Consider the following 27,650-nt stretch of genomic DNA (forward strand, 5'->3'; position numbering starts at 1 on the left):
GCAGCAAAAGTAGCTGTCATGCCCTTGCTGACAGGTGTGGGTCAACCCAGGGCAGGAGGGAGTCCAGGGCAGGACTGCTAACCAACCAGCAGGTCCTTACAAGGTAGCGAAGCCTTGAGTGGGCTGGTTGAGGGTCTGGGCTGCAGGTATACTACAGACAAGGAGGAAAGAACAGGGAGTGCTTGGGCAGCTGGGACGGAGGGACCAGAGTAGGGGGGCCTGCTCTCCAGCCACCCTCCAACAAGAGGATGGGCCCTCCTACCCTTCTGCCCAGATTAGGGCGGTTGGGCGGTAGGAGTGGGAGCGGGGAAAAGAGCTAACAATTCCCCCTCTTCTCCTGGGGTGGCCCTGTGAGGCTACTCAGGCTCTGTAGGCACCACATGTAGAGCACAACATGAACGGTGCCCCCTGGATTTGTGCAAAATGACAGACCTGCCAGACTGTCCCCAACTCACCCCCTCCTGGTCCCTGGAAAACACAGACCTGTTGCTTTGTGCCCCAAGCCCTGTTGGCCACACACACACACACACACACACACACACACACACACTGCCCTTCAGCTCAGAAGGTCCCACCCGGCAGCAGTGAGAACCAAAAGCTCTGCACAAGGGACCAGAAAAAGTACCCTGGGACCACCACCCTCAGCCACCGCCTACCCCATGCCCCACGTTTCCTCCAGCCCTGGCCTCAGTCCCCCCATCCCCCAAAGCAGTGTGCCAGCTCGCTGGGACAGCTGCAGAGCCTGAGTAAGGGATCGCCCCCAGGGGAGCAGATACTTAAGGAACCAGTGACTACTGGTGGCCCCATTGCTGGGGGAAAGGAAGAAGGAGACTGGTCAGTCTACAGCCCAGGCACCAGCTGCACCTCCAAAGCTGCGGGTGGACACAGCATTCGAGGGTTAGAAGGGATTGGTGACACGAAGGTAAGGCTTGCATCTTTCCTCAGGAAAGGGGCAGGATCTGCTAACTTCTGAGCCCAGAGGGGGACAGCAGGAGCTGGGACAGGGGAGTGGTCTCAGAACCTGGAGGGAGAAGCAGGCCAGGCAGAGAGATATCATGGGATGAGGGGGTTAACTTTAGCCCCAAACCTAATTTGGAAGAAGGCTTTGGGGTCCCCTGGAAGGACACTGGACTGGGAGTCAAGAGGCCAGGATTCTAGTCCGGGTGACCTTGGACAGGTTATTTCTCTGACATCAGTTTCTCACAAACAAAATAGAGGTTTAAAAACCGCCACTCTGGTTAAATAAAAGATGGTATGTATACCCATTCGTTGGAATACTGTGTAGCCGTTAACAAGGATGGGGAAACTTTATGAACTGGGATGGAAAGATCTCCAAGATGTAGAAAGTGAAAAGAGGGCTGAATAGCGTGTATAATAGACTACCTTACGTGTTAAAAAAGGTTAGAGACAAAAACATATTCCTATTTGCATGAAGCAGCTCCAGAAGGAGCCCAGAGACCACAAGTGGTTACCTGCTGGGGAGGGCTGGGAGATGGAGGGGCTTGGGAGCCGGAGGGAGCCTCTTCACATAGATGTTTATATTGTTTTACTTTTTAACTATATGATTGAACTACCAATTCAAAAAAAAAGTATAAGAAGTAAAAACTCAATCTCTGTCTTTACCATGTCGCAAACGAAAGCAGAGCTGTAGCAATGCTTTGTCATCTGTCTCAGCATTCCCCCAATGCCAGGGCTTCCCAGGGCCCAGCGAGAAGATCCGCAGTTTCCTTTCAAGGCCTGCTCCAGTGTGGCTTAGTCAGGAAGTTCCTTCTCAGGTCTGACTTCATTCCCTCCTGATAAAACCTCCAGCAGTGCCCCCCTAGTTCCATGTAGCTATCAGTAGTTATCCTCAACTCCCTCTGGGCCTTACTGGGTGTGCTGGGTAAGTCTAAATCCTACCTTCTCCCCCTCCAAGGACTTGGAATAGTTTGGTACTAGTCAGTGGAGGACAGGCCCATTGGTCCTTGTAGCCAACCAGGGAAAGGGAGACACTAAGGGAAGAGAAGAGAGGCCAGAGAGAAGAGGCTTGCTGCCCAACCTCTCCTCACCCTCTCCTGTGCACAGCCATTTCCCCCTGTGTCCACCTGTCCCATCCCTTCCCCCCCTCACACACACACACATAAGAACATCTCTGAGTCTCCCACCTGCTCCCTTCCTTGTCCTTCATGGCCTCATCCTCTCCCTGGTCCTCCTAGGTGAGTGCCCACGCCTGCTGTCACCATGACGACCATTCACCACAAGGAGATGCTTCAGGAGCACGTGTCCATGGAGTTCTCCAGTTCCACCACCCACATGCAGACCTTCTCCCAGACAACCAAGATCGTGGGAGGCAAGTAGAGTGGGATGGCTGGAGGAGGGGGTCAGTAATCAGGTAGGGGCAGCCTTTCTTCCTCCAGTCTTTGCGACTGCTGGGCCCCTCAAGAGCCCAAGATACCACCAGCAACCCTTCCCAACCTGTGTTTCTAATCTGTGCTTTGATAAAGCTTAGCCAGCCAGATGCTCACCCACAGATCCAACCTCCAGAAAAAAAGCTTAGGAAAAATCAGTCACATGGATGTGTGTGAGTGATTGATGAACTCTCAATCGCTTAAGATCAGAGCCAAAGGCAAATACCATCTCTGATGGTAGAATTTCAGGCATGGAGGAAGTTAGGGAGGTAGCAACCTTATCTACCTATGAATAAGAATGCTGGCCCTGCCTCACTCAAGAAAGAGAAGACCTGGAGCTGCCAGTGGAGAGAAGACGAACACATAAACAAGTGACTTGAGCTTCCAGGCACTCAGCCCTTGGGGACCAGACCTGGGGGAGGGCAGATCCAAGGGAAAGCTGAGAAATGGTCTTAGAGCAGAACAGACTGTTTTAGTCATGTCTCTAGAGGAAAGTGATTAAAAGACGGCCAGGGACCAGGATATTGAATTCCTGTCCTCCCAGTCGTTGCCCCCTCCTTCAGAGTCCTCTGTGCACAGAGATGAAGACCAGATAAACACTTTACACCAATTCCTCCTGGCCAGTGAGGCAGAGCAAGTGGAACAGCCGGGACTCAAGACCAGAAGTTGCAAACTCAACTGACTATAGTAGCGATTCTCAGCCCTGACTGCGCACCAGAGTCATCTTAGCGTAGGAGTGGGGGGAGAGGGGAGTGAAAAAAACGGCGATATGTGAGTCTCACCTCAGACGGTTAAATCTGGTGGTTTGTTTGTTGTTGTTTTTTTTTAAGATCTCCAGGGATTCTTATGTGCAGCCAGCGTTGAAAACCACTGGCCGATAGTGTCCAGGCAGGGAACATAAATGCAGAAAAAAGACTGAGGTGAACTGGACAGGATGTAGGCCATCTAAAGGGACAGTCACTCTTCACCTCCCTCCCACTGACTGTTACCATATGGGAATGTGAGTCCAGTGCTGAGGATCCAGAAATCTGCATTTTTATGTGAAATCTCTCAGTTTTTAGATGTAGGGCTATTTTTTGTTTAAACATTGTAAAGGTCAAATAAAAAAACATGTGTAGACCAGGTGCCGCCTTCAGAACTCTGGTCACTATTTAATGCTACTAGGAGACCAGAACTTCCAGAAGAGAAGCCCAAGAGACCCATAAAATCCCAAAGACAAGTTTCCTTCTAAAACAGAAAAAAGTAGAACTTTGGCTTTGACCCAATAAAAATTGACCAGAGGGGTGGATGAGGCGTTGGCTCCCCTAGTGGTTGAAATTTGCCATAACACAATGACCCACCGACTCTAAGGCCCTTGTTTCTCGGCCAGTGCTGGTCCTGCCCCCCGCTGGCCTAAAATGCTCCACCGTCCCCTCAAGAAAAGGTCAGCCCTCCAATCCCAGGCTAAGCTCCGCCTGTAGCCCATTCTGACCTCTCGCCTGCCGCCACAGAGGAAGTCGTGACGAGGAAGTCCTCCGGCACCACAGAGTTCTTCAGCTTGGTGACCCGGAGTTCCAACATCCCTGCTGGCGAGAGCATCCCGGAGTTCGTGGATAAGCCTCAGCCGGTCACCGCGCCCGAGGGTGCGTCCCTCCCCGCGTCTCCCCAGGCCCCTGGGTGCTTCCCTTTCCTCCCCAGTGCCCCAGCCGCCACCACCACCACCACTGTCCTCTCAATACACAATCACTGGCTGGGTCGGGCCGAGGGTCCCTGCCCTGCCCAGGGCTGGGAGCAGGTAGAAGGTGCAGCTTGGAGGCTAAGAGGCAAAAAATAGGTCCTGTGCCCACTGCAGGGGATAAAGCCATGTTCCGAGTCCGGGTGCAGGGGAACCCCAAACCCAACGTCTCCTGGAAGAGAGAGAGCGGCGCCCCCATCAAGGAGTCCGCCAAGACATTCTACGACAGCGTTAACAAGGAGCACGTGCTGAAGGTGCGAGGTCCAGTTACCCATAAGGTCGGAGGCGGGGACCCCTGGCATGGGCTGCAGGTCCTGTCGCAAACAAGAGATCCACAATGGAGACCCAAGAACTGGGAGATGGGAAAACGGGCTGTCATTGCCCTAGAGGAGGGGCAGGATAAGAGAAACCGTGTCAGTAGCTGGGGCGTTGCCAGAGTGAGCAGGGGACCAAAATTAGGGGCGGGGTAAGGCAGAGCTAGGACAATGCCAGAACAAGGAGGGGGCAAGACCAAATGGAAGAGAAAGAGAGGTTCCAGAAGGTGAGTGAGCCCAAAAGGAACGTGAAACCAAAGCTATGGGCGTGGCTAGAAGGGGCTAAGACCACGGTGGGCGGAGCCAGGCTGAGCTGGAGCGGGACCGGCACGGAGGGAGGGGCTGGTCCTAGAGTGTAGGTGAGGGTGAGGGTTCCTGGGCTCTTCAGGGGAACCTTCCAGAAGAGCAATGCCAAGGGCCGATCATCCTAAGGTCTAGCTATCTTCTGCATGCAGCCTCTGGCTCCAGACCCTTTGAGGAGAGGGAGGGATGGGTCCCTGGGAGACCTAGGCCTATAATTAACTCCTGTTCCTCGTCCTGCCCGGACTTCCCACTGTGAAAGTCAAAGAGCCTCCCTTCTCCCCACAGACGCAAGTCGCTTCCTTCTCCTCCCGAAGGCGCATTCTAGGACCCTTAGCCCCTACAGCACACACAAGCTGCCCCAGAGCCCCCCCTACTGGCCACTCCCTACACAAGCTCATTCATTCGGCAAGCACTTTCCAGGAACCCACTGGTACCTAAGTGCCTTTCTACAGGCGCCAGGGCAGCCTTGTTCACCCCCATTTCCTCAGGGGCTCAGGCCAATACCTGGTACAGAGGAGTAAATCCGTGTTAAATAAAGGCGTACTCAGCCCAGTGCCAGAAACTGCAGATAATGTTGCAAATCAGAGGAAGTCCCTGTCATCCAGGAGCTCACAGCCAAGGGGGAGAATCCAATGCAGAATCAGGCTTCAAACAGACACACACACACTGACTGCTACCTGGCACCTCCCAATCACAGAGGCTGCTCAATCCTCCACACATACATCCAACACTCAGCTCCTCCCCCAGCCCAAAAGAAACACCCTCCTTTCCCATCTCACAGAGAGTCTCCCTGTGGTTCCCTCCCCACCTCCCCTACTAATGGCCTGACTCTGATCCAGCTGGAGCCACTGACCTCGGATGACTCTGACAACTACAAGTGCATTGCAAGCAACGACCATGCAGACGCCATCTACACTGTGTCCTTGCTTGTGACCGAGGGTGAGCCAGCCCCGTTCTCCTGGCCTTTCCTCTTAGGGACCAAACTCCCTCTGTCTGACCCTGTCCCTCTTTCTGTCCTCAGGTCAAGAAAAATTGGATTTCAAAAAGATGTTGAAGAAGAGGTGAGGCTGGGAGGCTCCTGTGCCCAGGGTGTGGTCCCCCCACCCTCCAGGCTAGAGCTTCTGGAAGGCCTTTCAACAGCCCCCTGAGTTAATGGCCCAGCCTCCAAGAATCCATGGAGTAGGGAGGAGAATCTCATGGTTGGGAGAGGCTCCCTCTGTCTTCAGAGAAAGGCACTAAGTCCAAGCTTGGCACCCACTTCCTTCCAGGGGACCCCCTCCTCCCAAGAAGAAGCAGAAGAAGGTGACGGATGAGAAAGAGATGCTGGAGATTTTGTCCAAGGTGCCCAAGAAGGACTTTGAGAAGGTCTGCATGGAGTATGGTTTCACAGACTTCTGGGGGCTGCTCAAGAAGCTCAAAGGGATGAAGAAAGTGGAGGTAGAGGTCAGTGCCCATCAGGGAGCAGGGAGCTGCAGGCCAGGGGCTGGGCCTTACCGAAAGTGCTAGTGCCTGTGTGACTCCCGGTGGCAAGGTCTCCCCACCATGCACATGCATACTCAAGGGCATTCTCTACTGCAAGGGCAGGCAAGGAACTCAGGTCACCCTCCTTCTACCTCTTTTCTCTTCACTGCTCCCTAATGTATTTGCATGGACTTTGGAGTCAGACAGACCTGGGTTCAAAGTCCAGTTCTACTGCCTTATTAACTGAGTGAACTTGGGGGTCTCTCTGAACCTGTTTCTTCATCTGCAAAATGAAAATTATACTTTCCTTTTTCATTTGTTTTTGTGTTGTTGTTCTCATTCATTCACTCAACAACTCATGACTGTTAAGCATCTACACTAGAATTAGAAGGCCTATGTAATGGGCCCAGGTACATAGTGACTATTCCACAAATGGTGGTTCCTTTCTCTTCCCTTATCGTACCCATTTCCCCCTAAATCTTCAAGTTGTTCATTGTAGGGGGAGGGGGGTGGCGGGGAGCACAGTTATCTAATTAGCCTAGTCATTTCTCTCCAGACCTTCGGGGGGCTCCTCCAGCACTGGAGACACAGTCTGGGCAGATTCCAGATTCCAGATGCCTCTGACACCTGCCTTTTTGTTACCACAATCTCTCAGACCATCCAGATTCTGAAGCTCCTGGAAGACAGAGAGACCAAGGTGGATACCACGGTGGTCTTTGACTGCATAATGGAGCTGAAGGACCCCAATGTCAAAATGACATGGATCAAGGTGGGGAGAGCAGCTAGGAAGGGCCCACCCTGGAATTTCATTTTTTCTCTGCACCTCTTTCCTTCCAAGACCCTCTCATTACCCATAAGCCCTGTCCTCTCCTCCATCCCATCAAAAGAATGCTATCTGGTATGGTTGAAACTGGATGAGAGCTGGGCTTTATTCTTAGATGTTCCACCAGTTTGCTGTTTGATTTGAGACAGTTACTTCCCTTTCTCTATACCTCAGTCTACCCATCTGAAAAGGCTGGATTAGATAGTCCTGCAGGTCACTGAAGATGGGCCTCTAAGAGAAAGTATCTAGTGAACTCATGCATATTAAGAGTTCGGGCCTTGGGAGAGGCAGAGACCCTGGATCCCACCGAGCCAGATGATGAGGCTAGAGAGATCTTAGGGGCCTCTGAATGTGTTTGAGGATCTTAGAGAGGTAGATATGTCACCTTCCAGCTCAGGCTGGCTTTGGGGAATGGAGACCTCTAGAAATCTCCTCCTAAACCCCTTCATCAGCTTTTCTACCTATTCCATGAGGCAGGATAATGAGCCACTGAGGATCCAGTACTCCCTGGGCAAGTATGACGTGAAGCAGATGGGCACCAAGTACATGCTGGTTATTACCAACATGAACATGAACGATGCGGGCACCTACAGCCTGTCCGTGGGCAACAAGCGGATAAGTGCAAAGCTCACAGTGCTGGGTAAGAGTGTGGGCACCAGGCAGCACAAGGAGGACACAGTCAGGGTCAGGGCAGAGGAATATCCAAGGATGGGGTCCGTGGGGACATGGGAGGAAGGACCATGGGGCTGTGCACAGATTGCATGGGGATGGGAGTTAATGGAGGAGAGAGACATGGGGTATAAGGGAGAGGACTATGAGATAAAGTGCTGTGGGGCAGTGTAGCATAGTGATTAAGAGTACAGCTTCTGGAGCTGAACTACTGGAGTTCAAATCCCAGCTTCTGTCACTTATGAGCTGTGTATTTGGGGCAAGTGATTTAACTTCTCTTTGCCTCAGTTTTCCCATCTGTAAAATGGGAAATAATGGTAGAGTCTACCTGTGTGAGAACTGAATGCTTTAATATGTGCAAAATGGCTAGAATAGTGCCTGGCACATATCTAAAATCACATAGAGAAATATTCTTTCTAAAATTGCTGTTAACATTACTGGGGAGGAGACCATATGAACATCATGGGAGGAGACTCTAGGATTCACAAGCAGAACGAAAGAAGGATGCTTTCCCCAACTGTGGGCTACAGGAGGCCAATGACACCTGAGTTTTTATGCCCCCCACTTCACCATCCTACCCCTCAGGAGGGACCAGGGATACAGCCCAATGAATGCCTCTTCTACTCTTTGCTGCAGATGAGCCTCTGAATTTCTTGGGAGAGATGAAGCCAATGAAGGTGACGGAGCGCCAGACAGCTGTATTTGAGATCCACCTCTCCAAGAAAGTGCCCAACTTTGTGTGGAAGTTCAATGGAAAGGAGCTGAAGAGGGATGAAAAGTATGAAATCACCGTGTCTGAGGATGGTTTGACCCACACGCTTAAGATTAAGGATGCCAGACTCAGTGACAGTGGCGAGTTCTCTGCCGAGGTGGGGGACCTGGTTCAGAAGGCCCAGATCACTATTGACCGTGAGTATTTGGGCCAGAGCTTGAGGGGTGGGCTTCATGCCACAGCAACCTCCATGTGAGCATTCATCCATCCATCCATCCATCCATCCATCCATCCATGTATCTGTTCATCTCCTCCTTGCAAGGCCCTTTGATGGCTACTAGAAAGATAGAGAGTTCTCTCTGCTAATTCCTAGTCTAGTGGGAGAAGCAGGTGTGGAAATGGAATTAGAACAAAAGTTCTTAAGCAAGGAGTCAAGACACTCTAGGATCTTACTATCAGCTGGGAGATCATGGGCCAAGAAATTATTAGCCTTTATGGCTCTAATATCATATATTACAGCACATCACTCTTGACTACTTACATTCTTATATTATACCTAGTTTGGAGAGTTGCACATGATGGTGGGTCATACATGTGAACCACTCTTGACACAAGTGACATGGAATAATCATTGCTGTGACTGAGGGAGACATGGAGGCTGTGAGAACCCAAAGAAGAGGTACCACCTGGCAATGTCAAAAAGGATGTGATGAGATGATGGCAAAGCTTTACCAAGTAAAACAAAAAGGAGTTCAGTTTTCAGAGAAGAGGCAAGAGAAGAGGATATTCTCAGGAGTGGGAATAGCATGTGTAAAGGCCCAGACACCAGGGAGACAATGCAATTATGGCTGGAGCTCCAAGGGGACATTAGAGATATTGCCTGCAGTGCTGTGAGGAGGTAAAAGCTGTTGTCCCGTTTTACATATGAGGAAAATGAGACTTAGGGAGTGAATGCACTAGCACTTGCTAGTCAGCTAGCAAGTAAGAGGCAGAGCTGGGACCCTCCCTGCCGGGTACCTCTGTGAGTCGGCTACCCACTTCATGTCACAAGGCCCTGTGGTTTCTAGGGTCAAAAAGAGGAGCAGGGCAGCATCTAGCTGCAGAAAAGGAGGTTGGGAGCAGGACCAAGTGTCTGTTTGTCTGTCCATAGGCATCCCTATAAAGTTTGTGAGCACTCTCAAGAATGTGCGTGTGAAAGAGAGGAGCTGTGCATGCCTTGAGTGTGACCTGACATCCAAAAATGTGACCCTGCGTTGGAAGAAGGACAGACAGCTGCTGGAGCGTAGCTCCAAATACAGCATGAACCATGAGGGCAAGCGAGCGGAGCTGGTCATCGAGGATGCACGGCTCAGTGACGGTGGCGAGTACACTGTGGTGGCCATGCAGGATGGGGACCCCACGGAATACTGCAGTACTGCTGTAGTCACTGTGGAAGGTATACACCCACCCTGTCAGTCCCCACTGACCAACCCCCCAGCCCTAACAGTTTCCTACTGTGGACACCCATCAGTCCCCCGACTGACTTCAATCCTCCTCCAGACCATGATCTAATTCTACCTCCCCATTCTGACCACCCCCATCTCCCAAATTCTGACCATCTCTACCTCCTAGACCCTGACCATCCCTCATCTTTTGAACTCTATCCAAAATCCCTTGACTTCATCCTTTACTTCCAGACTCTGACCATCCCCAGCAAACCTGGTCATCCCACACCCCTAGACCCTGACCAGCCCCTACTCACTATCCCTGACCACTCCTCACTGACCCTGACCACCCTCAACTCCCAGTAAACGCTGGGCATCCCACAGACCAGCATAACCAGCTAAATATCCCAACTCCACTAACCACCTGCATCCCACCATCTAGTCCCCTTCTTCACCTGAGCATCCTAAGTCCCCACTGACCATCCTCCGATGATCAGCCCCCCATTAGCCATCTCCCAGAATTCCCAGTCGCCATTTCCCGATGCCACTGACTTTTCCCCAACCGCCCCCCCACCTACCTGCTCGAATGCCCCCACTGACCATTATCCACTTGCCCATTGCCAAACATCTTGCTCATCATAAATGATTTTGATAGACACCACCAGCCCTTTTCCCGTAAGTCCCTTACACCCCGATACCCTAACCCACCCCTGCCCCCTTTCTCTCGAGAGCGGCTGGCCACCGTGAAGAGCGGGATGTCCGACGTGCACGCGGCCACCGGGAGCCCGGCTGAGCTGTGCGTAGTGCTGCACGACGAAAAGGTGGATGGCGTGTGGCTGAAGGATGCCGAGGAGGTCCGAGGCAGGGGTCAGGGAAGGGAATGAAGGACGAAGGGGTCCACCGGGCATACACTCGCACTCATGACCGCCCCTCGCCCCGCAGATCACAGACTTGACCGGCGTGCAGATCGTGAAGCAGGGTGCGGTACACAAGCTCATCTTCCCCAATATGGGGCCAGAGCACGAGGGCAAGTACACATTCAGGGCCAAGGGTGCAGAGAGCGAAGCCTCGGTATTTATTGCAGGTAAGGTCGCCGCCCACTATGGACAAAGCTAGACCACGCCTGGCCCGCCCACCTACTCCTAGCTCCTCCCCCATCCCCCATGGGCTCCTCCTTCACCCCTCGGCTCCTCCCGCATCCCTGCTCTAAGAGCCTTCCCTGCCGCCCCTCCCTGCAGATCCTCCAACCATCGACCCATCGGTCCTGGAGGCACTGGCCGCGCACCCGGTGACCGTGAAGGCGGGCCACACCGCGAACATCAAGGTGCCCTTCCGGGCAAAGCCGCTGCCCAAAGTGACGTGGTACAAGGACGGCATGGAGGTGACGGAAGAGGAACGCGTGTCCATGGAGCGTGGGGAAGACCAGGCACTGCTCACCATTTCAAACTGCGCGCGGGAGGACAGTGGCATCATTATGCTCAAGCTCAAGAATGACCATGGCTCCACCACAGCCACTCTGCACCTCAGCGTGCTGGGTGAGGCCAGGACCCTGGCTTGGCTGGGCTGGGGGCCCCACGCAGGCTGAGGAGAGAGTTGGATTTCGGGTTGAGAATGGGAATGAAGTGCTGGCTTTGCAGCCAGAAGAAGCCCATTTCCTAACTTCCTAACTAGGTGGCCTTGGGCAAGTCCATTAACTTTCCTGAGCCTCAGCTTCACATCTGCGACAGGGTGGTTTTTTATTTATTTTTATGGCTGTGTTGGGTCTTCGTTTCTGTGCGAGGGCTTTCTCTAGTTGTGGCAAGCGGGGGCCACTCTTCATTGCAGTGCGCGGGCCTCTCACTATCGCGGCCTCTCTTGTTGAGGAGCACAGGCTCCAGACGCGCAGGCTCAGTAGTTGTGGCTCACGGGCCCAGTTGCTCCGCGGCATGTGGGATCTTCCCAGACCCGGGTTCGAACCCGTGTCCCCTGCATTGGCAGGCAGATTCTCAACCACTGCGCCACCAGGGAAGCCCCAACAGGGTGGTTTTTTTAAAGTGCCTATTTCAAGTGAATTTAAAGACTATAGCAGAGTGCACAGCACGTAGTTGACCTTCAGATGTTGCTGAAGTATTGTAACTGACTTGGAGATGAGGACGTGGTTGGAAGTAAGGTGAAAATGAGGTAAAAGAGAGGTGGAATTTAGGATGAAAGTGAGGTTCATTGCGAAGAATATTGGATTTGGAAGTGAAATGGAGTGAGGGGAGGTGAGATAGGGTTGAGGATAGAATGAAATTGGAGAGAAAGATGGAATGGGGGTGGAAATGGTATTTGGGATGGGTCTGAACATAAAGTTAAGGAAAGAGATGAGGAGCTGGCATTAGTGAACTCATATTCAACATGCAACACACATACACACACACACACACCAGCATCACCTCCTCCACCTGAATCTCCATCAAGCTGTGGGTTTGGATGGATTGGGTTTCAATTCAGTTCGGCAGCATGACTGAGCACCTCCTCTGTGTTCTCAGTACTGGGAACACAGGGATGAGTTATCCCCAGCAGTCCCTCAACCCAAAAGGGATAAAACCCGGCAGACATGTAATTATAAAATAAACTGTAATAAAAGAAAGTACTGGAGTTCTGGAAGCTGAGAGGAGGGGAGACCTTGTCTGGAAGAGGTAAGTGGGAATTAGCTGAGGTGGGGGTCCCTCAGGTCTCCAGTTCACTCATTCCTAGGCGGACAGGAATCTTGGGGGGGCGATGCGCAGGGATCAAGCTATTTGGGCAAGTCTTAGGAAAACAGTGACAGAGGGAAGGACAAGGGATCCTCAAAGCTCAGAATCTAACTATGTCTCAGTCTGCTCGACCTCCAACCAGTGGGATGAAGCCCTTCTGGTCCTTTGCTCCAAAGACACATTCTGATGCTATCTTCTGTCCTTAGACCGTCCCAAGCCTCCCCAAGGCCGGGTGGAGTTCCTGGAGCTCTCGGGTAATTGTGTGCACATGAAGTGGAAGGCCCCAAAGGACAACGGCGGGCGGCCTATAACACAGTTCATAGTGGAACGGAAGGCAGTCGGCAAGAAGTCCTGGATTAAGATTGGTGAGGTGGACGGCAAAGTCACCAAATTCTCCACCAACAAGGTGGAAGAGGGGAAAGCCTACCAGTTTCGTATCCTGGCCGTCAATTCGGAAGGAGTGAGCGACCCGCTGGAGACAGAGGAAGTGTTTGCAGGAAATCCTGTTGGTCAGTGAGATAGCCCCGTGCTCAATGGAGACCTCAGGGGCCACCGTGGGGACCTTCAGCTGGTGAGGAGTGCTGGTCTGTGGGAGATTCCGCAGGGTCATCTCTAGCTACCCCACGAGACAGATGGATTCTAGAGTAAGAGCAGAAGATCGTTTTGGATGGGAATTGTCAACTTTTTCCAGTCAGATCACATGCACAACACACTCCCGTGTGTATATCCAGAACTGTGCACGATTCCAGGGAGATAACTCCACTTGTTTCTCCATTCCAGAAATCATCCCATATCCAAGGGAGAGTAATGTTACTTTAGGGATAGCCTTGAATCCACTCTAATTTTTTTTCCAAAGAAAACCCTTGACAACATTGGCATTTTAATTATGATCACTAGTTAATTACTTGCTACACTCCTCCCAACTGATCTCCATGTTTCTGTGTGTCAAGACAGTACATTAAAAACTGTGCCACTGGGGATGCCACAGGTTGGAAAATTCAAGTTGGCGGTCTCTATCTTGGCTACACATTAGAATCACTTGAGGTCTCTAAAAAAATGCTGATTCCTGGTCTCCACCCTAGGCCAACTGAATTAGAATATCAGGACACAGGACCCAGACACTAGTTGTTGGTGGGGATTTTTGGGGTTTTTTACTCCCCACATGATATTAATGTGCAACCAGAGTTAATCATTGGCTTAAGTTTTTTTAAGGAAGGGACCAGAGCTCAGCATGGGGTGGGCAACTGTCTACATGCACCCCCTCCTAACCTCTGCCCTCTCTCTCTCTCCCACAGAGCTCCCTGGTCTTGCCTCCCAGCCCCAAGTGACTGACGTGACCAAAGAGGCTGTGACCATCAGATGGAATGCCCCCACCCAAGATGGGGGAGCCCCAGTGCTCAGCTACATTGTGGAGCGGAGGAAGAAAGGCAGTAACCTGTGGGTGCCAGTCAACAAGGACCCCATCCAGGGTGAGGTCGAGGGACAAAGGCCCAGGAGGGACCAAGGGAGACTTTGTTGGGTGGACCCAGGTACCCCTGCTGCTCCAAACATACTCCCTCCTCCAACTCCTTTGTGGGTTTTAATAGCATCTCATGACCCCCTCTTCCGCATCCACTCACTCTATGGTCTCCTACCACGTGGACCACCCCTGGCCTCATTAGCCCTCAAATTCCCATTTCAGGCACCAAGTACACTGTGGATGGTCTCCTTAAGGACACAGAATATGAATTCCGAGTTGTAGCTGTGAATAAGGCAGGCCCCGGACAGCCTAGTATGCCTTCCAGCTCAGTGGTAGCCAAGGACCCTGTCAGTGAGTGTGGTGCTGCCAGGCCGCAACACATAGTGGAATTAGCCGTTTTGAGGTAGAAAGAGGATTTCTTCCTGGGAAAGTCTAACAGGAGGAGATCACACAGTCCCCACTCTCTGGGAGCTCCCAGCCCGATAGAGGGACAAGATTCACACACAAGAGAAAGCCAGCAAATAAAGATTGAGAGTCAGGGACAGCGAGGAGGTGGGTGGAAAAAAGTTTTTATCAAATGTTGAGTATGTCTGGTTAGGTGAGGTAGTAGAAGCATGTTTGAGGATTGAGCAGGGGTGTTGGGTAAATGGTTGGGTGGGTGCTGAGCTTAGGTGGTGAGATGGGGATATCACACATGAATGGGTGTGGTGCAGAGGGCTGAGTTAAAGGCTGGAGTTTTGAATACAGAGGGGTTGAGTGTATAGTGTATATTGAATTTGGAGGGTTTTGACTTCAAAGGTGAAAGTATTGAGACTGAGAGAATTAAATTTAGAGGTTGTTGAAGGTGAAAGGCTGGGTATTGAGCGTTTTAACTGTGAGTGTTGAAGGTAGAGGTGTTGAAAGTTAGGTTTCAGGGGTATTGAGTGCAGGAATTGGGCATGGAGTTGAGTGGAGAAGAATCTGGGGGCTGACTGGTTGTCTGTGTCACGCAGAACCCCCGGGCCTGGTGCAGGGCCTGCACGTGTCGGATTCCTCCAACTTCAGCATCTCCCTGGCCTGGCCGGAGCCTGCCGAGGGAGACCCACCCTCTGGCTACATCCTTGAGATGCGGGCTGAAGACACCAAGGAGTGGTCCAAGTGCACAAAGATCCCCATCTTGGGCACCTGCTACACAGTAGGAGGCCTCACCGAGAGGCAGAAATACTTCTTCCGAATCCGGGCTGTGAACGAGGCTGGGTGCAGGGAGCCTGTGGAGATGGACGAGGGGGTCCGTGCTGTGCCACCACCAGGTGAGGGATGCAGGCAGGGCTGGGCTTTAGGCCCCAGCATCCTAGCCCCACACCTTCCTCTCTGGGACCTCATCCCACAGGAGAAAACTGGGCGATGCTGTGATCAAGAAAGAGTCGTCCATGCTTGTGCCTGGACAGAGCTAGGGATAACCCCAGGGGCTTCCCTGCCAAAAACAAACAAACAAACAAAACGAAACCAAAAACCCCACTCATTGTGTGCCGAATAGTATCTACTGTGTGCCAAGGGAGGTGTTAGGGATATAGAAAAAAATAAGACACAGGACCTGCCCTAAAGAGTCTTATATAATAATAGAGGGAGACAGATGAGAAAAAATAAATAAATGCTTCACAGCATTGCAGGGTTGCTAGATGTCTGTATGGCCTGTAGTGAGAGCATGAAGGAGAAGAGGTTGGGAAAGGCTTTGGAGGGGAGGCTTAAAGCTAAGTCTTCTGGAAAGAGTGTTCCATGCTCCCATCTCTGTCTCCTCCATCTCAGCTGCTCCCAAGTTTGACCTCAGTGCCCGGCTGAAAAGTCACGTGGTGGTTCGTGCTGGGACAGCCCTCTGCATCCATGCCGCCTTCTCTGTGAGTCCTACCTGGCCCCCAGACGCCCACCGCTTAACCAAGTTGGCTGCTACAGCTATCATAATCTCTGCCTCTGCCCCTCATCAGACCCCTGGCCTCAGAGCCTGGCAGGAGACTTCTGGACAGTGGGATAGGGCCTGCCCCCAAATACCACCCAGCTGACCCCTGGTGCCATCTCCTGTCACCACCCAGGGCTCACCACCACCCAGCGTGATCTGGCTGAAGGATGGCATGCCCACCAAGGGCAGGGAAGCCATCACCAAGAGCAAAAACCACTCCCAGTTCCTCATCAGCAGCACCAAGCGCTCCGACTCAGGGGTGTACCGCATCTTGCTCCAGAATGAGTTTGGAGAGGCATACCATGACATCCACGTGCGTGTGGCACGTATGACAACAGGTAGAGGCCTGGGGAGGCATCGCTGCACACGCTCCCTTGTGCTGCTTGAGTCCCTACCACTGTAAAGTCATGCCTTAGGGTGTCAAGGCTTCTTTGGCACCACAGAGCAATGCGGAGGGTTGTTTCCACTTTTTCTCAGTGTCTTGAAGCCCCAGAGGCATTGAACTAGGACCCAGCCCTTGTTTCAGTCTCAGTCATATGTGGAGAGCTTCGGGGCATATGCAGAGTAGGGTCTGTGAGCATAGAGAGAGCAGAGAATGGGTAAGAGGCAGGAGGGACAGATGGAGAGGAGTCCATTAAAACTTGGGGTAATTTGCCTATATGTTATTGGAAATACTTTTAAAGTTTGTGATGTGGTCACCGAGAAAGACTTTTGGGGGAAACTTCACAGTCCCACAGTGTCATTGCCATACAGCTTCATTAGAATTCTTGAACCACAGCTGAAATGAGCCTTCTATTATTTTTCAGTCCCCCCAGATATTTAGAATTTTAATAATAAAGGTGGTGGGTAAAAACTTTGGAAAGAGCCTTTTCATTATCTTAGGTTGCAGGAAACTTTGTAGGTTTTGAGGTTTAACACATTGTGTATTATTAAATTTACATTAATCACTGTGCCAAAGAGTATGTGAAACATTCTTCTGCATTGATGCATTTTGTACCTCTCTCCATTAAAATCATAACAGCCCCCCCAAATTGGGTGACCTCTTAGAGACGGCTGGAAGCTTTATAATAAAGCCCTAAACCCCCAAGAGATGAAGGGGTGAACTTTTATTGAACAGATCCTACATGCCAGGCACTTTACGCAACATTTCCATGATAGTTATTTTTAGCCTCATTTTGCAAATGAGGAAATGGGTCTCAGAAAAGATAAGGAACTTGCCAAAGTTCACAGGGCTAGTAAATGGCAGAGCTACACTTCATAAATAGTTCTTTCTGACTCCAAGACCCCCAGCTGCCTGAGAGTTAGAAGAAGGTAAGGTGCCCCATCCCATCCTCCTTAGGGCTTGACAGGTAGCGGGGGTGGGGGCACGATACTTCAGCCCCCCCAGGGTGGCTGATGGACCTTCGGACCCTTCCAGATTTTCCGCAGCCACCCACAAACCTGCAGCTGTTCGAGGAGGTCCCCAACACGGTGACTCTGACCTGGAACCACAGCCCCGACGTGCAGGAGGACAGCAAGGCCCACTACGTCATCACAAAGCGGGATGCCAGCACCGCCACCTGGTTCACTGTGGCCGAGCACGTCTTCAGCAACAAGTACATGGTGACCGGGCTGCTCCCCGCCAGGAAGTACTACTTCCGAGTGCTGGCCCGGAACGAAATCAGTGACAGCGGCCCGCTGGACTCCAGGGATACCTGGCTCGTCAACAAGGACAAGAGTGAGTCTGGGGACTTGGGGGTTCAGGTAACGTCTGGGATCCCTGATGGCGGGGATGAAATAAGGGTTGCAAGGGGTACCCGAGATTTGAGGTAAAATCTGAGGAGCACTGAGGTGAAAGGGTTAATTAACATCAGGGACCCTGGGGAGAAAAGCAGAGGTCTGGAAGCCTAGGGGAGGAGATTCCTTCGGGGTACACTAAGGGGTGGGACTAACGCAGATGTGGGGAGGTCCCCTTGGGGGCTGGGATGACAGTGGGGGGCCGGAGGGTGAGGAGGGGATGTGGAGCTGAGAGGCAGTCTGAGCCGAGAGGCTGACTGAGGTCCTGACTCAGGACTCAGGGAGGGTCCAAGGAGCGGGGATGACATCCAGAAACCCTGGAGGGAGGGGATTAAAGGTAAGGATAGCTGCGGGAAACTTGAAATGAGGGCCTGAATTGGAGAGAGCGGAGACCGCGGAGGCTGGGAGGGCGTTGGGGAAAGCTTGGATGGGGAGTTAAAAGCCAGATAACAGCTCGGGTCCGGAGGCTGGCGGCTGGAAAGAAGTCTAGGACGCCCGGGTCTGGAAAAGCGTAAAATCCCGCGGACCTGGTTTAGGTCCTGGAACCCATGGGGGTGGGGGGTTGGCGGAAGGGGAACCTTAGGAACCAGTATAAAGTCGGGGCCCCAGAGTTGATAGTGCGTGGGAATCTAACCCAGGTCCTCCGGGTTCCGTGCGCTGGGTCTCCGGGGCGTCTTAGGAGCTCTAAGCCGGCGCGCGATGGATGGGGGCCTTGGGGTGCGCTCACCGCCCTTCGTGTCCCGTCCGAGCAGTCGAGGACCAGAGCGCCAAGCTGAAGCCGTACCAGCAGAAAGACTGGCGCCACGCGCCGGGCTTCTTGACCCCGCTCAAGCCGCACACCGTGCTGCACGGCCAGGACTGCACCATGACCTGCGCCTTCCTTGGGAACCCACGGCCCACAGTGACCCTCTACAAGGGCGACGTCAACATCACGGGCAACTCCACGTTCTGGTACAACTCCACCAGCGGCGTGTGCACCATCGTCATCCCCACCTGCACACTCAAGGACAGCGGGGAGTACAGCGTACTGGTGGAGAACGAGCTGGGCAAGGACCGCAGCGGCTGCACGCTCCCCGTCTACGGCGAGGGTTGTGTGTCCCGTGTGGGGCGGAGGCGCAAGATGGCGGCCTCCTGAGCCGTTGATCGACTCTTTTCCTATGGCTGGTGCAGGCTTTTATTTAATCTGACATGTGGTGGTGTAAACATTCTCCAACTGGCCATAGTTTGTACCACTGTCCCATCTTCTCGATGTCATTTGTTATGTGCCTGGCCCCTGCAGACTTGGGAGTTTGCAGTCCCTCAGTAGTCTGTAGTTTGCAACCCTTGGTGGGCCTAGACTTGCATTTGAAAAAGACGCCAGTGATCAGGCCTAAACCAGACTTACCCATCACAGTCTCCCTGGCAGGGTTCTGGAAGGAATCTTTATGTTTACAAATTTTGCAAGTGGTTCTGATGCGCAACCAAAATTGAAGACTGCTGGTCTGGGATAAGGATAGATGGGAGGCACTGAAGGGAACCTAGTGGAGGGAGGCCCTCCCTCTCTACATACGTGTGCTATGTTTCTGCTCATGGGTGCACATATAGGGGAAATGTTCTATTTCTTCCTACACACTCTACTGTCTTCACAGCTAAACAGCTAGTTGCATGAACTGTCTAAATGCAAAGATGACCTGTTTTGCTCCTCTTTGTTTAAACTCCCTCCTAGCTTTCCTATGATCCTTTAGATAAAATCACAATCAACAAGGCACCCCACCCCACCCCCCAACCATCTACCTCTCCAGCCTCATCCTCTGCCACTCTCTGAAGTCTCCATGGCAAACTATTGGTGTCCATGGTTTCCATGGTTACAGATGCCTTTTTTTTTTTTTTTATCCTGTTATAGATGCCTTTCTCTGGGGAAGGGACCTGGTCCTGTTGCTCTGTCTCTCAAGTACTTAGCTAAGTGTCTGGCATTGAGATGACGCCTCTACAGTGGCTGCTGAACTGTGTAACAGAACTAGGCCAGGGAAGGCCCTGTGGGAGACATCCAGCTCTCATTCCACAGCTAGAGAGATCCCTGACAACTTAATTCTGGTTGTAAGCACATGGGCACAGGGCCCTGGCTCCAACACTCACCAGCCACGTGACCTTGGCAAGCCACTCTGAGCTTGTTTTCCCATGTACTGCTTAGGGCTGTTATGAGGATTAAATGAGATAGTGCACAGAAGTGCCGGGCACAATGCGTGGCAAATACGAAATGACGAATAACTGGCAGCTCTTGGCCCCACACACTCAGCTGACCTTGGGAGACTGGGGCTGGCAAGGACTGAGGATCCCGGGCAGGGTCCAGCCCCTGGTTCCTGCATAGCGACTGCAAGTCCAGCAATTTGGAGTTTCCCTTACCCCAGCATCATTCACACTAACAAATACTTGCTTTGCTCTTTCAGACAAAGATGACAAGGCAATTCTAGCCTCCGTCACTGAGAGTCTGCAGAAGAAATCAAAGTACCTTATGTGAGCTCCAGCCCAGACCAGGCATCAGGAGGATGCTGTGATGTGGGTGGGGCTTCTTGGCCCATCCTCTGTGTGTGGTCCCAGTGAGACAGACCCGGTTCCCTCTGTGGTGCTTGTCAACGTAAACATTCAGTGAAGGCACGGGACAATAAACTGAGTGAGTGCGCCTGTGCCTGTTCCTAACCATGGTGTGCAGCAGGGACCAAGGAGTTAGACTTGGGCATAGGATACATAGAACCGCGACCCCTGAGGGCTCGGTCCAAACCCACCCACGTGGGGAATGACCAGTCCCCTTCTGACTGGGCCTCGCCTTGCCCTCCCCTCCTCCACAGCCACACTGCGCCCTGCCCTCCCTCCGGGCATAGTGCGAAAAGTCTGCATCTTTCTCCCCATCCTGCCCTTCCCATTTCTTCACTCCAGGTAGGTGTGTCTTCAGAGTTCAGGGGTTGGAAGGGATCAGGACCTTGCCTCTTTAGTGTCTGGGGTTCCCACTATTTGAGAATTAGAGCATCTGAAAGCTAGAAGGGATTGGTCATCCTGCTCGCCAGCTTTCAAACTTATGTTTTGCAGCAGAAAACCCTTCCTTTTAAAAAAAAAAAATCTTAAGAAGCTACTGGACTTGAAACAAGGATAGGGGGTCTTTGAGCCTCCCTCCTCTACTTTATTCTTTTGCTAGCTCCCACTAGCAGGGATCTCTGTAAAAACCCTAGTTTGAAAATCACTGATTCATTCAACACCCATATGGGGCTTGAGTCTCTTTATCACATCCCCACAACTGTACAACCCCTCTACTGACGGCGTATTCACCACCACCCAAGGCTTCCCTTTTTACTTCTGGGTCAGGACGCTGCCCATTAAGATGCAAATGCCCCTGGAGTGGGGTGACACGTTATTCTGCCAGGGCTTCACGTCTAGAGTATGAACCAGACAATCTAATCTCATTCCTCCCAGCTGTTCAACTGAGCCCAGAGTCCAGGAAGAAAGGAGATGCTTGAAGGGAATCTGGATCATTTTGGAGCAGCTGGCAGGTCTGGGGTGGGGAGAGGAGGAGTTGGGTAGCAGTAGAGGACACTGGGTAACTAGGAGTCACCAAAGGTGCTGGGCATCTGTGCACAGGGGAGTGCATCAAGGACAAGTTTGGACGGTGGAAAATACTAGCCATCCCCCATCCTCTTGATCTACATCCTCACCCACACACGTGAGCAGGAAGGGAGACAAGCTCCAACCAGCAGTGTCAACAGAGCCAGGGAGCCAGCCTGGCGCCAAGATGCACCGGCCAGGACTGTGACCCAGGCTGTGAGGACATCCAGGGCCCCTGGCGCCATGCCCCACACCCCCACCTCTCCAAGACAGGCACGTGCCACACAGGCAGACAAGCAGAGCAGCCAATGGCCCTTGGGTATTTTTTATTTTTTTTCACACGAGCAATCGGATGGAGTTGTCCCATCCTTGCTCCCCTTGCATTGAATGTGCCTCGGGTCTTATGACCCTAGAGTGTCACTGGAGCCCCCTCCTCTCACTCCCAGTGCAGGAGGGGCAAGGAGGAAAGACCTGAGAGTGGGTGTGTATGTGGGGGGCGTCCCAGCTCTCTGAGCCAAGCTCAGCAACCCCTCAGCAGCTCCCTGAGGCCCTCTCCCTAAAAGACTTTGACACACAGCAGGTCAGAGACAGCTGGCAGAGTAAGACATAGATAGACTGGGAGACAGACTACACACACAAGACTCACATACAGACGCACACACACAGGCTGGCCCCTTCCTTTGGCGTGGTTCACCCTAGCCCTGGGGATAGGGTCTGAGGGTGGTGGTGTGGGGCCTGAGTTCTGGGATGGCCTTTGAGAGATGGGACCAACTTGAATCCTTGGTACCCTAAACTCCCAGGCCAAAGTAGTCCCCAATCTTGCCTACCTGGATAGACACCCCTTCACCTTCCCACCCAACACTTAGAGATTAAGATTGTTCAAGTAACAACGATAGATGTGGGAAAGGGAGACTCCACCCCATCCAATCTTCCCAACTAGGGGCCTGTGAAAGGGGGCTTCAAGCCCTGGACGTGGGTCATCTCAGCACAGACTCTTCCCCTCCTCCCTCAATTCTGTGCAAATCAGAAAGACTGGAAGTGGGTGAGTTAGACTCTTCCATCTAGTAGAAGTAGGGGAGATTAAGAGGATGAGCACCATGGCCCTCCGGAGGGGCTCTGACAGTCTGCATGGGGTAGAGGTGGGGAGATATCTTCTTCTGGCTCCAGCAAGGAGCATCAAGCTGGCTCTTTTTAGTTCTCAGCATTGTCCTGGACCACTAGCTTTGCTAGAAAGATCCTTTTGCTGCTTATCCCCTCAAACTTGTGCATTTCACAGGTGGTACCTGCTGCCCCAGGCTGGTACTACAGCCATCCTGATCCAGCTCTTGGAAGTTCCCAGGTTCTGGACCCCAGCGCCAGGAGAAGAGAGGGGTGACCAGAACCTGGCCCCTCATTTGGCCTTGCTCGGTCTGTAGTCTTCCACTGGCTCCCGGCTCTCGACAGCTGACAGGGCGATGAGCATCTGGGCGGTGTAGTAGGTGGACATGATGAGGGCCCGCGAGTAGGGCACAGGAAAGCAGAACTTGTTGAGGGCGATGGTCAGGTCTGAGACAATAAACAGCAGTGCACCGCTGCCCGCCGCCAGCTCAGTCCAGCGCCAGGCAGTCCCAACCAGCTGTAGCCCTGCCACAGCCCGCCAGCCCATGAAGCTGATAAGGGCCATATAGACCCCCACCAGGTAGGTGAAGGCACCTGTGAGGCATGGGTAGAGGAGGGCATAGCACAGGCCCGACAGTACTGCCATCACCAGACCTGTCCGAAGAGCCAATGGCCGCATGCCAAAGGCCGAGGCATAGAACATGTGGGTCACAGCAAACATCAGCAGACCTAAAAGTGAGAGGGGATGATGGGATGTTGAAGCCAAGCTCAGGTGAATAATGAGTAACAGGAGGTGGGGGTAGGAGTAGAGTGCTTGGGATAACCCAGGAGCTTTCTTTTGAGAGTAACAGGGGTGGGAAGAAATCCATGAAGGCAAAGATACCCTCCCCAACTCTCCTGTGGCACTCCAGAATTGATCACCATATCACCGGCAGGGTCATCCTCCAACAGGGGCCCCAACAGTCTTTGGCCACAGAACCCCTCAAATTCCCCATATTCTTGTTAAAACAAAAACAAAATAACCTCCCTTTCCCAAATCCTTGGCCCCCCAGGGTCCTCTAGCCCCCAACCCCAGGATTCCACCCAGGTAGTTACTGTGATGACTGACCGTGCACAAAGTAGCCCTGGTCCTGCCAGATGAGGAAGGCATCACCTAGAGCAGAGAAGACGAGCCCCACAAAGATGCGGGTGGCACTGGGGTGGGCCAGCAGGAATCCTAGGCCGTGGGCCAGAAGGAAGAGCCAGAGGCAGAAGATGGGCAGACACTTGATGAGGGCGCTGACCCACGATGGGCTGGACAAGGGCAGCCAGAGCACAAAATACACACAAGTGGCTTTGAAGAAGGGCACCAGCTTGGGTCCCTCACTCTTCACCTGGAGGACATAGGACAAGGGCAGCACTCAGAGCGTGGGAGCTCAGAAGCCCAAAGCGGGGCTCAGAGCCAGCACCCTCAGCCCAGGCATCCACCCCAAAGACAGGCCCACCTCCCAAGCAGAGAGGATTGACACACAGAAACCCAGTTTGGCCTGCCCCAAGCAGCCAGCAGAGTCTGAACAAGCCCATCATTACCCTGAGGCTTAATTGATTTGGAAGAGAAAGGGCTCCACTGTCCCTGCTAGTTGCATCCATTCTTGGCCCTGGGGCAGGACCAGAATAGTCACTCACTGCGCAGAAAACAGACTTTGCAATCGTGTCCCGTCCTGCAGCCCAATGCTTCTCCCTTTCTGCCCCCTCTCTCTCCTTCCCCAAAGCCCCTTTAGCCTCTCTCTGCCAGCATCAGCCCCCAGCTGTCTGGAATAGAGTGGAGTCAGCAGGAAATCACAGAGACGCCACAACTGGCCAACTCGTGATCCTCAGCAGTAGGGCCAGGACACAGGCCCAGCGACACCAGGTGAGCGCCAGGAATGTGTGAGGGTGGGCACCGTCAACCATCTCAGCCCCCACAGGCTCTCTCCCTGGCCAGTCTGCAAACTCAGCCTCCACTCCAGCTGCCCCAGCCTCAAGGTACCATCAAGGGCAAGGAGAGGAGACAGGGATGCTGCCTAGAGAAATGGACCCATGAGTTAGGAGCAAGAAAACTGTCCCTGAAATACCAGCAATCTCAGGAATTGGGGGGTTGGAGAGGGTGTCAGTCAGCCTCATTTCCCAGAGAACAACAGCAATTCAAGGCACATCAGAAAGAGAGGCAGGAAGGGGAGGGAGAGGTTCTCTTCCCAGCTTTTGATCAGAAGCCAGCAGTCAGGCTGGGAGGAGATGAGGAACTGAGAGGGGGAAGTTAGAGCAGCTGACTTGGTCTCAGCCAGATTAGGGGGGAGGGCAGCTAAAGAAAGGTTGTGTCCAAGGCCATGCAGGCACCAGGGGGCTGCTGCAGATATTCTGAATCTGTGATCCCCTGAAGCTCCTTTTCTTGGGCCTCTGGTACCGGGGCTCTGAGAGTGATTCAGAGCAGCTGAGGTTTCCGGTATACTCATGCTCTGCCCAAAGTGATAGGCCTCTGGCTGGGTGAGCCGCCCAGCACAGGGCTCTAGGTACACACTCCGACTCTCAGACCTCCAGTCCCTGGTTACCTGGGACTGAACAGGCTGTGATGAAGGAGGCTGGGAAGAGGCAGATGGTGGGTCCAGGGTCTAAGCCTGCCCTGGCTCTGCCAGGGGTGAGAGCAGTGAGAAGAGATGACTAAGTTCCTTCCTATGGAGATTCCCCCATGCAGGCTGGTCAGGGCAGGGACATGGGCAGAGGAGGAGACAGCTTATCCTCACAGTCCCCCGATCTCCCCAGCCTCCACCTGCCAGCCCTTGGAAGCATCTACTCCACACCCCTCCCCAGCCCCATATTTCCTAGAAGGAGAAACAGCAGTAGCAGCTGGGGAGGTTTTGATAGTCATAGAGAACCCAGCACTAGGAGGAGGAGGGGGGCGGGGGAGAGACAAAGGTTCAGGTGAGAAAGTCTGAACAAGGGGTGTCAATAGAGAACGACCTCTTTTCCTCCAGCGCGTTATCAAGGCTGTTTAGACTCAGAGGCGTGCCCTGCATCTCCCCAGACTTCTCTATAAGATGAGGAAGGGGAGGAAACAAATTTGGAACAGGATTCCCAGGAGGTCCCAGTCACCCTCCTGCTCTCCCCCGCCCTCTCCCACGCCTCGCTGTGGTCTGCCCACCCAGAAGCCTGCGGCCGGCTGCCGTCCCCTTCCTCTCCCAGGCAGCGATCCAGCCAACCCGCCCCAGACACACAGCGATCAACAAAGTCACGCTTCCGAGTCACGTGCCCACTGTTTTCCTCCCTCCCTCCGACCGGCGGCGGGCGCGCGGAGGAGGGGCGCAGAGGTTTGGGATGCGGCGGACCGTGACAGCGCCGACTCCCGCCTGGGGACGCGGCCGCCGCGGGATCTCTGCCCTTCCTCGGCCCCCGGCTGCTTGGCCTCCCGCAGCCCAGTCCCCAGGCCGGTGGGCTCTGGCCGCGCCGGACACTGGCTCGCTCGCTCACACACTCACCACAGTGACCGGGGACACCATGGCGGAGGCGGCGGCCGCAGCAGCTGGCACCCAGCTCCGGGCTGCAGCTGCCAGGACGCGCCCGCAGCCAGGTGAGGAGGCGACGACGTAACAAAGCCCCAGTGACGGACAATACCTCCCGCGCGCCGGGCGCTGAGGGTTCTGTCTGCGATCCCCACGACGTCACTGCAGACAGGGCCAATGAGCAGGCTGGAGTCGGCTGTTGGGGGGGGCGGGAGGAGTGAGGGTGGCTGGTGATGCGGGCTAGACCCCGCCCACCACCCACCCACACTCCCACACCCTCACACCCACACACCCGGCCGCTACTGCCCAGGGTAGAGAGGCTTGCCTATCCCTGGTGGCTGGAGGCGGGGCCCTGCTGGTCCCGCCCCTCTGGGAATCAGTGCCGAGGCATCCTGGAAAGTAACCGTGACCCCAGGCCCTGGGTGAGGACGGAGATTGGCCGAGAGACAAACACATTCTTGCTCTGGTAACACGGCTACACACATTTTTCTCATAACCCGGGGATAAAAGGCAAAGACAGATTCCCTTCAGCCTTTAAACATGCATTCCACACGGACACAGTTACAATTAGACCCACAGCCTTCACTGTGTACAAACCCACATCCAAATGGACCCACGATAGTCAGCAGACGTACAACTTTCAACATGAAAAGACACATGTAGCAGCCCATAGACCCATACATATGCACAAACACACACAGGATCACAATTACTCTTAGGCATCAAACAAGTACATGGACACAAAACGGACAACCGCAGATGGACACACATCCTTCAAGGTAAAAAGAGACACATATATAGGCATGCAGCATCCTACAGACCCATGATAAACCCAGTTACTCAATTGCCCTTAGGCACACACTTCTCACAACTCAGACACACAAGAACACACCAGGAATGATAGACAGGCAGACCTGAGCATACTTAAGGACCCAAAGGAGTGTGAACTAACTCCACCAAAAATGCAACTTAAGCAGATTAATGTTGATGTCACACAGACTAAAAGTACACAGGCACATTTGGAACCAAGCATGTTCAGAATCATGGGAATTACATGAGAGAAATGGTAGGCAGTCAAATAGACTGGGACTTAGTCCCAGGTTTGCCACTTCCATGCTTCCCCTCTCTGGCCTTGATTTCTTCATATATAAGATGAGTGGATGTTCTCCAAGGTTCCTCCCAAGCCCAACATGTGTAGGATTGGGAAGGGCAAGGGCTGCTGCTTTCAGGAAATTTAAGTCTAGGGGTCTTCCTGGAGATGGAGATTTCAGATACATCTTAAAGGATGGCCCGGTGGTCTTTGATCTGCCATAGGAGGGAAGTAGCTGTGTGTCAGGCTTTGGGAATTGGGGTGGAGTAACCAGCCCTACTTAGCTCTAATTAGCAGCCATAAAGGAATTTTAGCATCATGATGACACTGAGGCCCTAGTGCTGGACCCCCCCTTGTGCTGGCTGGGGAGAAGCCCACAGGCTGAGATCCCCTGTGAGCCCCTCCCACAGTGGGCCTCTTCTTTTTTCTTTTGGACTCTGCCTACTTTCCCTAAAGCCTGTGTTGTCCACTTGACACCCTCTCAGAGGAGGGAGCAGCCCTCTTCTAGTGACAGAATTGAAAAACAGAGATTCAGAGCCAGGAGCAATAAGGGTGAGAGCCAAGGCTTGGGACTGAGGCTCACCCCCAGCCTTCCCTCATCCCCTCCAGGCTCTTCCTACACAGAGTCCCAGTGGCCAAGGAACTATGCGTGTTCTACTGTGGGGAGATTCACCTTACCAGA

At 53.1% G+C, this 27,650-nt stretch overlaps 2 protein-coding genes across 3 annotated transcripts; one reads left to right on the plus strand and one right to left on the minus strand.

Annotated features, from left to right (window-relative positions):
• Positions 1–660: 660 nt before the first annotated feature.
• On the plus strand, positions 661–20,189 carry IGSF22 (immunoglobulin superfamily member 22; the record flags this gene model as incomplete). Its single annotated transcript, XM_082343034.1, has 22 exons — positions 661–2,329; positions 3,878–4,009; positions 4,219–4,355; positions 5,558–5,657; positions 5,740–5,779; positions 5,987–6,161; positions 6,835–6,948; positions 7,480–7,642; positions 8,308–8,580; positions 9,534–9,818; positions 10,537–10,661; positions 10,750–10,891; positions 11,046–11,342; positions 12,731–13,033; positions 13,820–13,993; positions 14,206–14,334; positions 14,976–15,272; positions 15,769–15,857; positions 16,050–16,242; positions 17,334–17,633; positions 18,445–18,783; positions 20,119–20,189. Exons 1-22 carry the CDS (start codon positions 2,221–2,223, stop codon positions 20,187–20,189), a joined length of 3,987 nt encoding a protein of 1,328 aa, XP_082199160.1. The 5' UTR covers positions 661–2,220.
• Positions 19,569–26,213, minus strand: TMEM86A (transmembrane protein 86A). 2 transcript variants are annotated; one of them, XM_082343033.1, is made up of 4 exons: positions 26,171–26,213; positions 25,855–26,074; positions 23,472–23,736; positions 19,569–23,092 (listed from the first exon to the last, which is right to left on the minus strand). In XM_082343033.1, exons 2-4 carry the CDS (start codon positions 25,873–25,875, stop codon positions 22,656–22,658), a joined length of 723 nt encoding a protein of 240 aa, XP_082199159.1. In that variant the 5' UTR covers positions 25,876–26,074; positions 26,171–26,213; the 3' UTR covers positions 19,569–22,655. The 2 variants fall into 2 exon arrangements, with proteins under 2 accessions (XP_082199159.1, XP_082199158.1); XM_082343032.1 differs by lacking the exon at positions 26,171–26,213 and having other exon boundaries at positions 25,855–26,081.
• Positions 26,214–27,650: the final 1,437 nt, after the last annotated feature.

The sequence above is a fragment of the Balaenoptera borealis genome (genome assembly GCF_965194805.1).
Source record: "Balaenoptera borealis genome assembly, chromosome: 11".
NCBI classification, from domain to species: Eukaryota; Metazoa; Chordata; class Mammalia; order Artiodactyla; family Balaenopteridae; genus Balaenoptera; species Balaenoptera borealis.